This window comes from Mustelus asterias, chromosome 1 (genome assembly GCF_964213995.1).
Source record: "Mustelus asterias chromosome 1, sMusAst1.hap1.1, whole genome shotgun sequence".
Lineage (NCBI taxonomy): Eukaryota > Metazoa > Chordata > Chondrichthyes > Carcharhiniformes > Triakidae > Mustelus > Mustelus asterias.
Window position 1 is genome coordinate 84,974,682 of NC_135801.1, and position 16,600 is coordinate 84,991,281.

Sequence of the window (16,600 nt, forward strand, 5' to 3'; positions counted from 1 at the left end):
CCTGCATTCCTAACCTGGCTGGCTCCATTGCAGGGAAAGGCATCTCTTGGACCCCCCCCCATTCCCTGGGAGTCAGGCCACCTTTTCAAGGACGCCTGGTTCAGGGGTCTCTCAGAGGAGTCGCGAACCAGAGGTGAACCTCCCATGCACTTGCTGTTTGAAAATTGTCAAGTTCATATAACTTTGAGATGTCTTGAGAATGCCCGAAAGGTTTTGTAAGTGTAAGCTTCTTCTTCAATTTCTATCTGTTTATGCTTTTCTGATGTTACGATTCACTGCAGCATCTTTGAGCTACTTTACACCACCAGGGGATATCAGAGAAGCACTTCACTCTCATCTTGAAACTCATCTGTCGGTGGACCAATTAATGTTTTTGAAAATGATGCGGGGAGCAATGTAAATCGATCAATCTTGGATATTACCAAACTGCTTCATGGAGTGATCCTACCACACAACACGAGGCTGCCGGTTTTGTGAAATTGATCCTTGCAGTGGACCTCAAAGCAAAGAAACGCCAAACAAGAAAAATAAGCTAGCCGCACAGTGTGCAAAGCCTTCAACCATCTGTGATCAGGAAAGGTGAAAGTCTATTCCTTCAGTAAGGGAACTCTGTCAGGAGCTCCTCCATCTGATTAACACGCATTGCTCCTGACATCCTTATCAAAACATCACATAGTCCCAGAGATCAAGATGAAAGGGCTTCAGGTTATCAGCAGTGAAGCCAGGACTCCCAGAGCAGTTAATGTTACTGTCCTGCTGTCAGTATTGGCTGAACATGGCTACACTGTGAAGTAAAAATGGCAAAAGAAAACAACAGAACCGCTGAATAATTTGAATCTAATTGTGATGTTTGCAAAAGGTCAAATAATATTAAAAAATAATTGTTAAACTGTAAGACTTTCTTCAAGAATCGAGCAGCATCAAGATGTTGTCCCAATAATGGGGGTGGGGGAGGCATGTTGTGGTGTGGAACTTAACGGTCAGGAAAAAAGAAAGTTCCAAAGTGTCATGTTGGAATGAAAGATTAACTCTTTCACTCTCCACAGGTGCTGCCAGACCTGCTGAGTTTTTCCAGTACTTTTCATTTGTATTAAGGACAAGAAAGCCTTGCATTTATTTGGTGTGTTTCATGACCACAGACACCTCAAATCTCCTTACAGCCAATGAAATCCTTTTTGAAGTGTTGTCACTGTTGTAATGTAAGAAATGCAGCAGCCAGTTTGCACCCAGCAAAACTCCCAAAAACACCAATGCTAACAATCACCAGATAATCTGTCTGTTTGCAACATTGACTGAGGAGGTAATATTGGCCAAGGAGGCTTTGATTTAGCGTCTCATTCGAAAGACAACATCTCCAACAGTGCAGCACTCCTCAGTTCTACATTGGAGTGTCAGCCTCAATTTTGGTGCTCAGTCCCCAGAGTGGTAAGTGAACCTGCTACCTTGTGACTCAGAGGCAAGAGTGTTACCAACTGAGCCTCAACTAACAACTTTGGGAAGAACGGGTTTCCCAGAGATTCTGCCAAGCTTAATGGTAGAACGGGATTTAAAAAAAATAACCATTTCCTGGCTGTTGACAACCTCATTGAGAAGCTGTTTGGCTTTTGGTCAGGGAGGCCTGAGAATCTAGGCCACAGCCAGAGATTTGTCAAGGGATAGGAATTGGAACAAGGGGGCAGACGGGGGCATGCCATCGGGAGAGGATTGCACTAATTCTTCGGGAGGAGGGTGATTGGACAGATTGCTGCGGGGAGGGGTGGGGGATATAGGACAGATTGTTGGCATCAGTCAGAAAGCAGCTAGGTGTCCCACAGGTTACAACTGGGAGGTTGACATTGCATTGAGGCTGGGGTTTGACAGATTCACGTTTTGCTTGTTGAGCAGGGGAAGCACTCCTACTCCACTTGGCCCACAAGCAGTGCTGTAAGGAGACTTATCAGTTGGATCCGTCCCTTTAGCTGCCGGGTTTGCCCAAGGCCAGTAGGTGTTTAAAAATAAAAGCAACCTGAAAATGGAGACATTTCAGTGATGGAGTTGCTGTCCCATCACACCACCTCATCCCAGTGCAACTCCATTAAAACCAGAAGTTGGTGGGCTTGTGTTAGGTTCTCCTTGTTTTTACTAATCTCCCACCCAGCATGGGAGGGTTGAAGTTACCCCCAGTGAGTCGAGTAATTGAAGAGCTTACCTTTCCTCCTTTGTCACCTTTCGGTCCTGGCTTCCCGAAGTCACCCTGAGCAACATAGGAAGTGGAAGAGATAAGAAGCTGTTCATTAGCGTGCAGTCAGACTTCCCTTCAATCAACTTAATTTAAAATTCTAACAAGTACAATAGCTGAACAAAGTATGGTTCTCACCTTTTCACCATGATCTCCAAGCTCACCCTGATGAAAGGAAACAGCAGACAAAATAATATCCTGAACATGAACATGATAAAGGCACAGTAGATTTATTTTGTTCCAAACATGAGAATCTCTACCTAAAACATCAAAACCTGAATTCATCTTTATCCTTGACATTTCTGCTCAGTGAGCTGTGATTTTGGACCGGGATATTAACCTGTGTGGAAGACTGGGTACGGATATCAGTGTGTGCTGGGAGTTGAAGAAGGAAAGGAGTCAGCGTGTTGGAAACCCAACATGACTCTCAATGCAAACTGGAAGAACAGCATCTCACCTTCTGGCTAGGCACGTTACAGCTTTCTGATCTCAACATCGAATTCAACAACTTCAGATGATTAGCTCTACCCCACCTCGACCCCCTTTGTTTTCATTTTATTTAATTCTTTTACTGTTCTCTACCTTTTATTTCTTTATTGTCTTTCTGAATGGTCTGAAACTTGCCAGGGTCAAACAAAGTGAGGGCACAGTGGTGATTGACATGGCTGGAAAGCCTTTCAAAATACTGAACTATATGGCCAGTTGCTTCTTTGCCTAAATGAAAGGCTTTTGCTCCCCAGGATATGTTTCAAGAGACTGTTTTCACTGCTTTTGTAAATTCCAAGACATAGGGGGGAAAGAGGGTGGTTGGAAGTTGTTCTCCCTGATAAGTTAGAACACAGGGGCAATAGTGAAGTAAATTCTTGACTCAGAAGTTTCGGAAGTAAAACCAGAATGAGTGACAATAAGAAATGAGAAGAGTCAGAAAATACTTGTTTATAGGCCATCCGACAGTAACTATACCCATTGGACAGAGTATTAATCAAGTAATAACGGGAGCTAGTTACAAAGGTAATACAATAATCATGGGAGACTTCAATCTTCATAAAAACTAGACACATTCACTTGTCAAAAACAGTTTGTGGAGTACATTTGGGACAGTTTCCTAGAACAACACATTGTGGAATCAACAAGGCTCTACACAAAAGTTTGTTCCAGAAGATAAGGTCTTACGGAGTTGAAGTAATATCTTAGCATGGATAGAGAATTGGTTAAAGGACAAATAACCAAAAAGTAGACAAGTCAGCGCTGGGGACCTAGCTTTGGCAATCTGTATTAACCAAGGATAATAAGTCCAAGTTTGCTTCTGATAATTTACAAAGGGATGTAGGGGCGGCATGGTGACACAGTTGTTAGCACTGCTGCCTCACAGCTTGGAGCCGGCAGTTTGCGGTGTCAAACTGCTGGCTCCAAGTGAAGAGGATCTCCAAGAAGATCGTGCATATTGATACAGACATCAAGCCTCACAGTGCCAGGGACCTGGGTTCGATTCCTGGCTTGGGTCACTATCTGTGTGGAGTCTGCACATTGTCCCTGTGTCTGCGTGTGTTTCCTCTGGGTGCTCTGGTCTCCTCCCACAGTCCGAAAGATGTGCTGAATAAGTGCATTGGCCATACTAAAATTTCCCCGCATACCCAAACAGGCGCCGGAGTGTGGTGACTAGGGGATTATCACAGTAACTTCACTGCAGTGTTAATGTAAGTCTTCTTGTGACTAATAAATAAATAAACAAGCTTTAGACAGGTTGAGTGAGTGAGTGAGCAAGATGGTTTAAGTTAAGTTTGTAGTTGGAGTATAATGCAGGAAAAGGTAAGGCTATTCATGTTGGTAAGAAGAATAGATAAACAGACTATTTTTAAGTGGTGCGAAACATTAAATATTGGTGTCCAGAGAGATCTGGATATCCTCCTGCAAGAAAAACAAAATTAACGTGCGGGTATGGTAAGCAATAATGAAGGAAATGGTCTGTTGTCCTTTACAAGAGTAAGGAAGTCTTACTGAAGTTGTGAAGGGCTCTGGTGAGACTGCAATTGCACTACTTCAGAAAATGTGGATCTTCTTAACCAAGGAAAGGTATACCTGCCATAGATGTGAAACAAGGGGGATTCACTGAGTTGATTCTTAGGGCGAGAGGGATGTCTTTTGAGAAGAGATTGACTAGGATGGGCCTATGCTCTCTGGAGATTAGAAGAATGAGAGCTGACGTTATTGAAACATAAAATTCTAAGAAGGCCTGACAGATGCTGAGAGGGGTTCTTTTCTCTGGCTGGAGCGTCTAAAAGTAGGGGACAGAGTCTCAGGACACGGGGTCGGATTTTGAATTGAAATGTGAAGGAATTTTCTTTACTTAGAGGTTATGAATCTTTGGAATTCACAACCCTAAGGAGCTGTGGGTGCTCAGCCATTCAGGATATTCAAGTTTGAGAGTGACAGAGTTTTAGATTCTAGTGGAATGAAGGGATATAGGAACCAGGTAGAAAGTGCAGTTGAGGTCAAGGATCAGTCATGATCTTACTGAATGGTGAAGCAGGCAAGAGGAGTTGTACTCTTGCTGCTACTTAATATATTTGTTTGTTCTCAGAATATTTTACCCTACTCATTTAGCCCCATTACGTAAAAGCTATGAAACTCTTTATTTTACTCAGTCTTACCTTCCTCTGAAACTCCACAGACTTCAAAGCCTGCTTTTAATCCAGCCTGTTCATCAAGAAACTGAACAGGCAGTTAAAATGACTGTGGGGACTTAACCACACCAATCCAGCTGCCTTTCTTGAGGATAAAATGAACCTGCTCTTTTCAGCATGCGAGACAGACACCTACCAGATGTTAGTGAGGTCCTTCTTTAAACATGCAGATCAGGTTCCAATGATGTCATCAGGACTTGACTGTGATTATAACCGAATGTCTGCACATAGAACCCTTTCCAGCCCTTCCAACCTCCCTCCCAACAATTTACCCCAGTTTTGGCACATGTTGCTTTGATTCCTAGGCAGTGGCCTCCTACAATCCAAAACTGGATTGTCCAACGGTCAGCTATCACTTCCCGCCAGGTTCAAGTGGAACAAAGAACAAAGAAAAGTACAGCACAGGAACAGGCCCTTTGGCCCTCCAAGCCTGTGCCGATCATGATGCCCTAACTAAACAAAGCACAAAGAAAAAAGATTGATGGCTCCTCTGAATATGTAGCCCAGGAGTAAAATCTGTCATCAGCCTTGGTCACACAATTAATTCCCATGGAAGAGTTAAAATGGGGGCTTAGGTTGTTTCCTAATTTATTTCCACTTCTGTTTTATTCTAAAGTTTAGGTCATGTTAATATTTGAGGCTTGGGCATCCACCTTAGATTCTGAATAATAATAACATTGCTCCATCCAAACACAAAGTTATTGTGCACATAATTTGTGCTGCTAAAATTTCCAATAATGCTGTCACAATTAAGTAAAAGCAGCACTGCTGATATTTGATCCTCTGTGTGAATGTACTAAATATATTTGGGACAGGTTAGCCTGCATTGTCTCAGGATTTGCAATGATCCCAGTGTGTAAAGTTTAGCATTTATTCTCTATGTGACAGGCTTTTCCGGGAGCTGGCATGAATTTTCTGTGTTGCTTCTTCGGGCTAGCAAAGGCAGGTTTAAACCCAAATCACAAATAGAATTCAATTTAAGAAATGCTATTAAATAATGTTCAATAGATTTCACAATTTTCACTTATCGAGTAGAAATTTACAGAAGTTTATTGTGCTGAAGAAAATGAGATTCTAATGATTAAAGCTCAACAGGCTTTACAAAAATACAGGTTTAAAGAAAAGTACATCAACTACAAAACATGAGCCATTTGATGTAAATGGAGGTAAATTCCCAACTCTATTGTAGTTCCACCAGCGGCTAAGACCATAAGAAATTGGAACAGGAGTAGGCTATTCCTGCTCACCATTCAATAAGATCATGGCTGATCTGACATTCCTCACTTTCCTGCCCTTTCCCCGTAACCCTTGGTTCCCTTACTGGTCAAAAATCTATCTCAGCCTTAAAGATACAGAAGGACTTTGCCCCCACAGCTCTCTGTGGCAAGGAGTTCCAAAGACTCACAACCCACAGAGAAGAAACTCCACCTCATCTCATTCTTAAATTGGCGTCCCTTTATTCTGAGACTATGGGTGGGATTTTCCGGCTGCATTGGCCCCAAACTGGAAAGTCCCACCCGAGGTTAACGGACCTTCGCATGATCTGTGTCCCACCCGCTGTGATTCCCGTGGCGGGCAGGACAGGAAAATTCCGCCCTATGCCCTCTGGTCCTAGACTGTCCCATGAGGGGAAACAACCTCCCAGCTAATTTGACATATCATAAAATGTGTCACAGGACTGATCTCCATGGCCTTGAAATTATCTTGTGAGTTGGAAGAGGGTTTGTGTCTCGTTTTCACCTGAAATTCTTGTCTCCACAGCAGAAAACTGTATTTTATGTTATTATGCCAAAATGCTATTTCAAGGTTTGTGGGTTTTTTTTATTTTCACTCTTTCTTTTAGGATTTCTTCTCCGCCTTTGGGTCCTTTTTCCCCATACCATCCTTATATTGGGATCCACAATCTATGAGAGTGGATATGAGGCAACACACTTCTACCCACTACTGACTCCATTCTTTGACTGGCTGTGATTCAGCTGGACTGGGTACTCTTTGGGTAATATAGTCTGCAATGTGGATTTACTGGAATAGTAGCTGGGTACTAAGCCTTACTTAGACGAACCAAAGAGAGAAAATGGAAATTCAGACTGGAAGGGTTGCATACTCCAAACAGAGAATGAACCTAATTGTTTTCTATTTTAAATTTAATTTTGCCCAGATAATGCTTAACACTCAAACAATAAAGGCAGACAATATTCTGAGTTGTGAGCCAGCATTCCTATCTTGCCAATCTGTTGTGCTACATGTATAATGCGCTGCACTAGCAAAAACCCCAACTCCTTCAAACATAGCATAACATAGAATCTCTATAGTACAGAAGAAGGCCATTCGGCCCACTGAGTCTGCACCGACACCAATCCCACCCAGGCCCTATCCCTGTAACTCCATGTATTTATCCTAGCTAGTCCCCTGACACTAAGGGACAATTTACCATGGCCAACCAACCTAACCTGCACATCTTTGGACTGAAGGGGGAAACCGGAACACCCGGAGAAACCCATGCAGACACAGGGAGAATGTGCAAACTCCTCACAGACAGACAGTCACCCAAGGCCGGAAATGTATCAGGTCCCTGGCGCTGTGAGGCAGCAGTGCCACCATGCCGCCCATGAAGACATGAAGTATTTCAGTCAATGGTTATTTCACAGAATATTCCAATCAGGTATTTACCACACAATTTACATGAAGAGCCTTTTTAAATTGGTTGTTTACAGCACCCTTCGTGCTCAGATGACCGTCAGCATCTTTATCAGCTTAAATGTGAGGCTGAGTGACTTCTGTCTGCATGGGTTTCCTCCGGGTGTTCCAATTTCCCCTCTCAGTCCAAAGATGTGCAGGTTAGGTTGGTTGGCCATGGTAAATTGCCTCTTAATGTCAGCGGACTAGCTAGGGTAAATACATGGGGTTACAGCGATAGGGCCTGGGTGAGATTGTTGTCGGTGCAGACTCAATGGGCCAAATGGCCTCCTTCTGTACTATAGAGATTCTATGTTGTGCTATGTTTGAAGGAGTTGGGGTTTTTGCTAGTGCAGCGCATTATACATGTAGCACAACAGCTTGGCAAGATAGGAACGCTGGCTCACAACTCAGATTAGCAGAGACAGGGTTAGGGATGAAAATGGAAGAATAAACTAAACCATTATTGTCATAATAAAAATTTATATTAAAAAAACAGATGCTGGAAATCTGCAATAAAAATAGGAAATAAGGAAAATGTCAATTAGCTTCTGAAAATAAATGGTGAATTAACAAATTGGGTGAACTTTTCACCCAACTGTGGCACAGATCGCAACTTCCTATTTTTATTTAACAGGAACTTCCTGTTTTTATTTATAAAAATCCTGATTTGTTTTTACTCCAGCTCCCATTAGGTAATATTTACCCAAATAAACACATTAATTATCCAAAGTGACAAAGTGAGTATTCTACATTTTATCGGAAGATGTAAGTTAATATTTTTTTTCTACAACATTTTCCTCCACTTTGGAAAACCATTGAAAACAGAGTAAACAGTAACATCTGGAGTTGTGATTTTACTGTGTAGCATTATTAATTAGAGGCTCAATTTTCTTGGTCTACATCTCTTTTAAAAGGCATCAAATGGGTTAATGCTTTCATTAAAATGCTACAGAAAGGAATTTCTCTAATGAAATTTACCACATTTGTTAATAATGTGGTAAATTTTGACATGCTTTCAAAGGAGATTACTCCATCTTCAAAACACAATCTCCTGACCCATAATACTATCAGTGCCAAGTGATTCCAATCAGAATGTGAAGATATCAGAAATTTATTGATTTGATTAGAATTAGAGACCTCAGGTTGCTCTTAGTGGAGTTGACCTTTGCCACCATCGTATACATATTGTATTGGTAACAACTGATACTTTCCATCCAATGACATTCTCTGGGCACAGCACTTGTTGGAATTAAGAAATCTTACAAACCAGACTAACCTTGGGGCCTGGGCCACCATCTTTCCCAGAATCACCCTGGGGGAAAAAAAGATTGGATGAGAAAAGAAGAAAAATCAATATTGATTTTTGGTGCAGTACATCCTGAGTGAACAACATGAAGCAGCAAAAAAAATCTCGTTAAAAGGACATGATTGTCCTCAACCAATTTTCAACTTGAACAAAGAACAAAGAACAATACAGCACAGGAACAGGCCCTTCGGCCCTCCAAGCCCGCGCCGCTCCCCGGTCCAGGATTGAATCCTGAATCCAGGATCCCCGCCCAATTTTCCAGCCTATCTACATACCAATATCCTATCCACCGAGCTGTCCCTCACAGCTACGATGCTTTGTTCATTACAACCTATCAACTCACCCCCACCCCCCCATTCCAGACCATGTGATCTCCAGGGAGAGGCGAAAACCCAGAGTGAAAAACCCCAGGGCCAATATGGGGAAAAAAAATCTGGGAAATTCCTCTCCGACCCCCTGAGGCGATCGAAACGAGTCCAGGAGATCACAATGGCCCTGATCGGGAAATGCTTCCCAACCCTAGTCATTTCCACTTCCACGAACACCATATGAATTCCCTGCCCCCGAGACAGGTTCCCAACTATCCGCAGTCTCGCTCTGTACTGGCACCAGCAAGATGATCATAGAATGAAGCCTTGAAACGAGAAACAAGGAACAATTAGCCCGCGCCGCTCCCTGGTCCAGACTAGACCACTCTTTTGTATCCCTCCATTCCCACTCCGTTCATATAGCTGTCTAGATAAGTCTTAAACGTTCCCAGTGTGTCCGCCTCCACCACCTTGCCCGGCAACACATTCCAGGCCCCCACGACCCTCTGTGTGAAATATGTCCTTCTGATATCTGTGTTAAACCTCCCCCCCTTCACCTTGAACCTATGACCCCTCGTGAACGTCACCATCGACCCGGGGAAAAGCTTCCCACCGTTCACCCTATCTATGCCTTTCATAATTTTATACACCTCTATTAAGTCTCCCCTCATCCTCCGTCTTTCCAAGGAGAACAACCCCAGTTTCCCCAATCTCTCCTCATAACCAAGCCCCTTCATACCAGGCAACATCCTGGTAAACCTCCTCTGTACTCTCTCCAAAGCCTCCACGTCCTTCTGGTAGTGTGGCGACCAGAACTGGACGCAGTATTCCAAATGCGGCCGAACCAACGTTCTATACATCTGCAACATCAGACCCCAACTCTTATACTCTATGCCCCGTCCTATAAAGGCAAGCATGCCATATGCCTTCTTCACCACCTTCTCCACCTGTGACGTCACCTTCAAAGATCTGTGGACTTGCACACCCAGGTCCCTCTGCGTCTCTACACCCTTTATGGTTCTTCCATTTATCGTGTAGCTCCTCCCTACATTATTCCCACCAAAATGCATCACTTCGCATTTATCAGGATTGAACTCCATCTGCCATTTCCTTGCCCAAATTTCCAGCCTCTCTATATCCTTCTGTAGCCTCTGACAATGTTCCTCACTATCTGCAAGTCCTGCCAGTTTTGTGTCGTCCGCAAACTTACTGATCACCCCAGTTACTCCTTCTTCCAGATCATTTATATAAATCACAAACAGCAGAGGTCCCAATACAGAGCCCTTGGTCAAAGCAAGTTATCCAACATGCGTGTCGAATGCAACAGAGCTTCACAGTGCCAACTGCTCGTTGCACTCAGTGGCAAGGACAGCATTGGAATTGCACAGATGGTATCTGGTAAAACACTTGCTTCAAATTATCCACATTGCCCACCTCTAAATTCAGAAGCACAACATTCATATAGCTAAAACAATATTTGAAACAATTGTCAGGTATTTTCTAGAGAGCTCTGAAGAGTTCTACATGAAGGGTTCTCTACATATGATACTCTATTGTTAGCTGGCCCAGTAGGAGAAAAGTCATTAATCACTTTCAGAGAATGGGCGACAGTTCAAATATGAACACTGTGGTCGTGGGTTTGGAAGATACTGCCTAAGGAGCCTTGGTGAATTCCTACACTGCATCTTGTAGATGGTATACACGGCTGCTATTGTTCTTCAGTGGTGAAGGGGGTGAATGTTTGTGGAAGGGGTGTGATGCGCTATCAATAAGGCGAAAGACTACCGATATGCCAATATAAGTGTAGGCTTTTATTCACAACAGAATCAGGAGCAGATCCCAACAATTAACCGACCTGGACTGAACAAGGGGGAGGAGACAGCCACCTTTATACTAGGTGCTGAGGGGAGGAACCAAACTGGAAGGGGATGTGTCCAGGTATGACAAACACACACAACGGTGGTCCATATAGGACAAAGGCACAACTGAGGTCCACCACAGGGTGCCAATCAAACGGGCTGCTTTGTCCTGGATGGTGCCCAGCTTCTTGAGTGTTGTTGGAGCTGCACTCATCCAACTAAGCGGACAGTATTCTATCACACTCCTGACTTGTGCTTGTAGATGGTGGACAGGCATTGGGGAATCAGGAGGTGAGTTACTCACTGCAGAATTTTTAGCCTCTGATCTGCTCTTGTAGCCACAGTATTTATATGGCTAGTTCAATTCAGTTTTGGGTCAATGGTGACCTCCAGGATGTTGATAGTGGGGGATTCAATGATGGTAATTCCACTGAATATCATGGGGTGATGGTTAGATGACCTCTTGTTGGAGATGGTCATTGATGGCACTTGTGTGGTACGAATGTAAACTTGCCAGCCCAAGCCTAGATTTTGTCCCGGTCTTGCTGCATTTGGACATGGACTGCTTTAGTATCTGAGGGTGTGTGAATGTTGCTGCACATTGTGCAATCATCAGTGAACATCCCCACATCTGACCTTATGATGGAAGGAAGATAATTGTTGAACAGCTTAAGATGGTTGGGCTTAGGACACAAACATGAGGAACTCCTGGTACTGATAACTGACCTCCAACCACCACAACCATCTTCCTTTGTGCCAAGTATGACTTCAATTGATTTGATTTATTATTGTCACATGTATTAGCATACAGTGAGAAGTATTGTTTCTTGCACGCTATGCAGACAGAGCATACCGATCATAGAGAAGGAAGCGAGAGAGTGCAGAATGTAGTATTACAGTCACAGTTAGGGTGTAGAGAAAGATCAACTTAATGCAAGGCAGGTCCATTCAAAAGTCTGATGGCAGCAGGAAAGAAGCTGCTCTTGAGTCAGTTGGTACGTGACCTCAGACTTCTGTATCTTTTTCCCGACGGAAAAAGGTGGAAGAGAGAATGTCCGGGCTGCTTATTAATTAATTATGCTGGCAACAGAGGACTTTCCCTGATTCCAAATGAGATCCTACTTTAGCAGCTTCGAGAACATAAAGAAAATTCCAACAGCAGCAAATGGCAGACCACATAAAGCAAATAGCCTTTGGTCTATCCATGCTCAGACAGCCTGTGTCCAAGATCGGGGGAGTTTGGGTACAGTATAGGAGAATAGAAAGTTCTTTCCACATTTTAAACTGTGACAGCATCATAAAAATCTGCTATACCAAGGCAAGATTACACGAATCAAATCAGTCAACTATTGTTTGATTAAAGGTACATTCTGATATGGGCTTGTGTTCATGTGGAATCGAGAATGCTAATACCACACAGAGCTTTCACAGGCAGTGCACAGTGGTGGGCTGAACATAAACCCAAGTAACAGATGCATAAAGACAAAACATTGATTCACTGTCACAGCCAATGTCTCAATTACTGCACCATGAATTAAACTGAACAAATACTTTGCCGTTATATCAAAGCAAACAATGAAATTCATCCTGATTTAGGAGAAAAATTATAACACTGCAGCAATCCAACTGGATTGGGAAAGGTGCATCACACCTGATTGTACACTGCATGAGTGATGTTAAAGGTAAGTGCCCGGATGCTCACCTTTTGTCCATGGAAGCCAGGAACACCAGTGACTCCTATAGAGCCCTATCAAGGTCAAAAATAAGAAACAACACATTAGGTCCAAAACAGACAGTGGGTCCTTTAGTTTCTGTAAGGGTAAAATAAAGGTTATACAAAGGCCAAACAAAGGCCAAACCTTTGGCAAGCCTGGTCTAAGGCTGCATATAGTTCCAATAATTTTGATTTCTTTCACATTATTCTGTCAACAATTTGAAAGAATCTAGGCATTTTACGTAAACAGGTCCAAACATTGGATGGCTTGACCTGAAAAGTACATTTTTTGTCTTGCAGTTTAATTGAGATATGTGCCAGAGTGTTTTGTTTCCATCTATGATTGAAAATTAGAGATAGTATTAGATTCAAAGAAGAAGCATACAAATTGCAAGAAAAAGCAATAGGCCTGAGGATTGGGGGCAGTTTAAAATTCAGCAAAGGAGGACCAAGGGATTGATTAAGAAGGGAAAATAGAGAATGAAGGTAAGCTGGAGGAACATAAAAACTGACTGTAAAGGTTTCTATAGCTATGTAAAGAGAAAAAGATTGACAAAAATGAATGTAGGCCCCTTATGGTCAGAAACAGGGAATTCATAACGGGGAATAAAGAAAAGGCAGAGGAACTAAATTTATACTTTGTTTCTGTCTTCACAAAGGAAGGCATGAATAATGTACCAGAAGTTCTAAGAAACACAAGTTTTAGTGAGTAGGTGAAGAAAATCAGCATTAGTAGAGAAATGGTTTTGGGGAAATTGAAGGGATAGAAGGCGGATAAATCTTCAGGGCCTGATAATCTTCATCCCAGAGTACTTAAGGAAGTGGCCCTAGAAATAGTAGATCTACTTTTCCAAAATTCTTTGGACTCTGGAACGGTTCCTACAGATTGGAGGGTAGCTAATGTAAGCCCGCTATTCAAAAAGGGAGGTAGAGAGAAAACAGGGAAAGATAGACCAGTGAGCCTAACGTCGGTAGCAGGGAAGTTGCTAGGGTCCATTATCAAAGATTTCATAGCACAGCATTTGGAAAGCAGTGGTATAATCAGACAAAGTTAGGATGGATTTACAAAAGGGAAATCATGCTTGACAAATCTACTGGAATTCTTTGAGAATGTAACTAGTAGAGTTGACCAGCATTAACCCATCTTCCTTGATCTCTCCACTGTCTGACTGGTCACACTCCCAACACTTATGAAAATCGAATGTTTAGGTGCATATTTCCAACATCAAGTCTTGCATAAGCAGAATTTTCTCCATTTAGATATGAGAAGACCAAAGCCATTGTCTTTAGGTCCCGACCACAAACTTTCTTCGCTGGTTACCAACTCCATCTTTCTCTACTGAGCCATTGTATGAGGCTGAAACATATTGTTCACAACCTTGACACCCTATCTAACGTCAAGATGAACCTCTGATCACAATATCTACTCCATCAGCAAGGCTACCTACTTCCACCCATATCAGCCCTGGCTGTGCTGTACTGCTTCACAGTCAGGCAATGTCTTGCTTTTAAAAAGCTTTCAGCCTGGTTTTCAAATCTCTCCATGGTCTCACCCCCTCCCCGTCCCTGGGAGCACCTCCAGCTCTGAAACCCTCTGAGATACCTGTACCCCTCCAATTCCGGCCTCTTGTACAACCCTGAGTAACACACTCCCACCGGTGGCCGTGCCTTCAGTTGTCTGGGCATGAAGTACCAGAATTTGTTCCTTAAACCTAATCTCTGCCTCACTACCTCTTTCCTCTATGAAGATGCCCAATTCTTTTGACAAGCATTTCCAAATGTGGCTTGGTGTCAAGACCTGAGTGAAAATCTTTGTGTGAAGCACCTTGGAGTATTTTACTATGTTAAACGTGCTATATCAAAGCAGGTTATTGTTGGAAACATAGAAAATTAACAGTACAGGAGGCATTTGGCTCATTGTGCCTGTGCTTTTTTGGTTGAGTGATAAATATCGAAAGAACTCTTGTCCTCTTCAAAATAGTCTCACGGGACCTTTTACATCCAGCTGAGTAGGGCCTTGGTTTATTGTCTCATCCTTCCGCAGGTTCACCTACGGAAACCTTGTTACGACTTTCCCTGGACCAAATGGGAGATCAAAGATATTTGTTCTCTCCTGGACTGCTATTGAAATGTGACACTATTAGAAATGAAAATCAGGACAGATGTGTAACGGGCAGTTGATCCAAGGTCTCCCCCTTTACAACACTGGTAAAAAAGTTAAAAGGTCTCCAAACTGTGTAAAATAAATATATGGATGTCACTGTTAAGGTAGCATATGTCTTAATGGTTTGTCTGATAATATGTTTGTTTGAGTCAGGTTTCCGGTTTATCTTTTGAAAGCTGTGACTGCCGCAGAGGGATGATATTAATGTTCATTCCTATGTTTCCTGCCCTGAGTAGAATGTCCAACATCATAACCATTTGACAATCTCACTTTATAACCACACAAATCTTGAAGTTCAGTAGTCTGAGCTAAAGCAATTTTATCACAAATAAAATTGTACAAGTACTTTTTTTTTCAGGCATCATTTTTCATGTAATTTTCTTGCTTTAAGTTATTCTTCCCCATGTTTGGTCTGCTTGGCCTTTATACCATGGTTGCTGGAGGAATAGGTACACCCTCAGACTGTCACTAATATGGGGCAGTTCTCCCAGCCTGCTGTGCTGCTTCTGTAGCGTAGCGGGCCGGGACACTCTAGCGGAGACCGTTTCGCAGGCTCCCCGCTGGGCACCGTGGCTTCCGGGCGTCTCCAGCCACCGGATTTCTGGCATAGTCAGATGGGGATTTTAATGTATTTAAATACCATTAGCGGGCCCAGGACTGAAGTCTTCGGGCCCGCTGGCTTCTCACGCCCCCCCCCCCCCCCCCCCCCCCCGCCCCAGGCCAGGTGTGGTTCACTCCAGTGGGGTTTAGTATAGTTCCCCACTAACAGGGAGCTGGCGGCCTAACCCCACTGGAGTGAAAGGGGGGGGGGGAAGAGAGAGACAATCGAGGCCCCCCCAGAGGGTCGGGTGCTGCGTGGGTGCCCTCTGGGCATTGCCACCTTGGCAGTGCCAGCCTGGGCCCCCTGGCACTACCCAAGAGGCAAAGTGACAATGCCCAAGGGGCATCTTGGCACTGCCCACCGGGCATAGGGCAGTGCCAATGGGGAGGGGGCGGGGGCCCCATTGCCACTCTGCACTTTGGGCTGAGTGACAGAGGGAGGGAGGCCAGCAATCGGGGTGAGGTGGGGGTTAATTGGGGGATCGGGGCTGCAGAGGAGGGGGGTGGTGTCGAGGCTGGCCAGGGCATGTTTGGGGGGGCCAGCGATTGGGCCATGTGGGGAGGGGGGAGGTCGCACGGCCAGTGATGCGGGGGCTGCGGGGCTGGCCAGCGATTGAGCTGGCCAGTGATCGGGAGGCTGGTAGTGCGGGATCACTGTGCATGCGCTAATCTCGGCGCTGACAGATCGGCGCGTGCGTAGTGGCCCGCTCAGCGCTGTGCTGCGGGAATAGGCCCAGCCCAGTGATTTTTAGACTGATTCATGCTAGTGCACTCAGCAGTGCACAGAGTGTGGAAGATTCATTTTGAAACTCCTGCTGAAAATACCAGCGTGATTTACTCCAGTTTCTACAGGAATTTGACACTTCAATTTTTTAAAAAAAGAATTGCCCCAGAGTTCCTGCGGCTGGTCACCAGGAAGTATACGAGTCAAACAAGCATGACCTCTCCCTTGTGTGGTGAAGTTGCAAGTTCCATTACATTTGCTCTGCACTCCATGGCTCTTGGAATTAGTCCTCCAACATGCGGCATTAAGCATCCCAGCATTTATGTCTAGCCTTGCTGGATATG

At 43.9% G+C, this 16,600-nt stretch overlaps 1 protein-coding gene across 1 annotated transcript in view; it reads right to left on the reverse strand.

Annotated features, from left to right (window-relative positions):
- LOC144508523 (uncharacterized) overlaps nt 1-16,600 on the reverse strand; it is a 628,622-nt gene that overhangs the window by 125,085 nt on the left and 486,937 nt on the right. Inside the window, exons 12-15 of the mRNA XM_078236560.1 lie at nt 12,757-12,801; nt 8,858-8,893; nt 2,357-2,383; nt 2,189-2,233 (exon numbers count right to left, since the gene is read on the reverse strand). Of these exons, the coding sequence (XP_078092686.1) occupies nt 2,189-2,233; nt 2,357-2,383; nt 8,858-8,893; nt 12,757-12,801 (153 nt within the window). The remainder of the gene's footprint in view (nt 1-2,188; nt 2,234-2,356; nt 2,384-8,857; nt 8,894-12,756; nt 12,802-16,600) is intronic.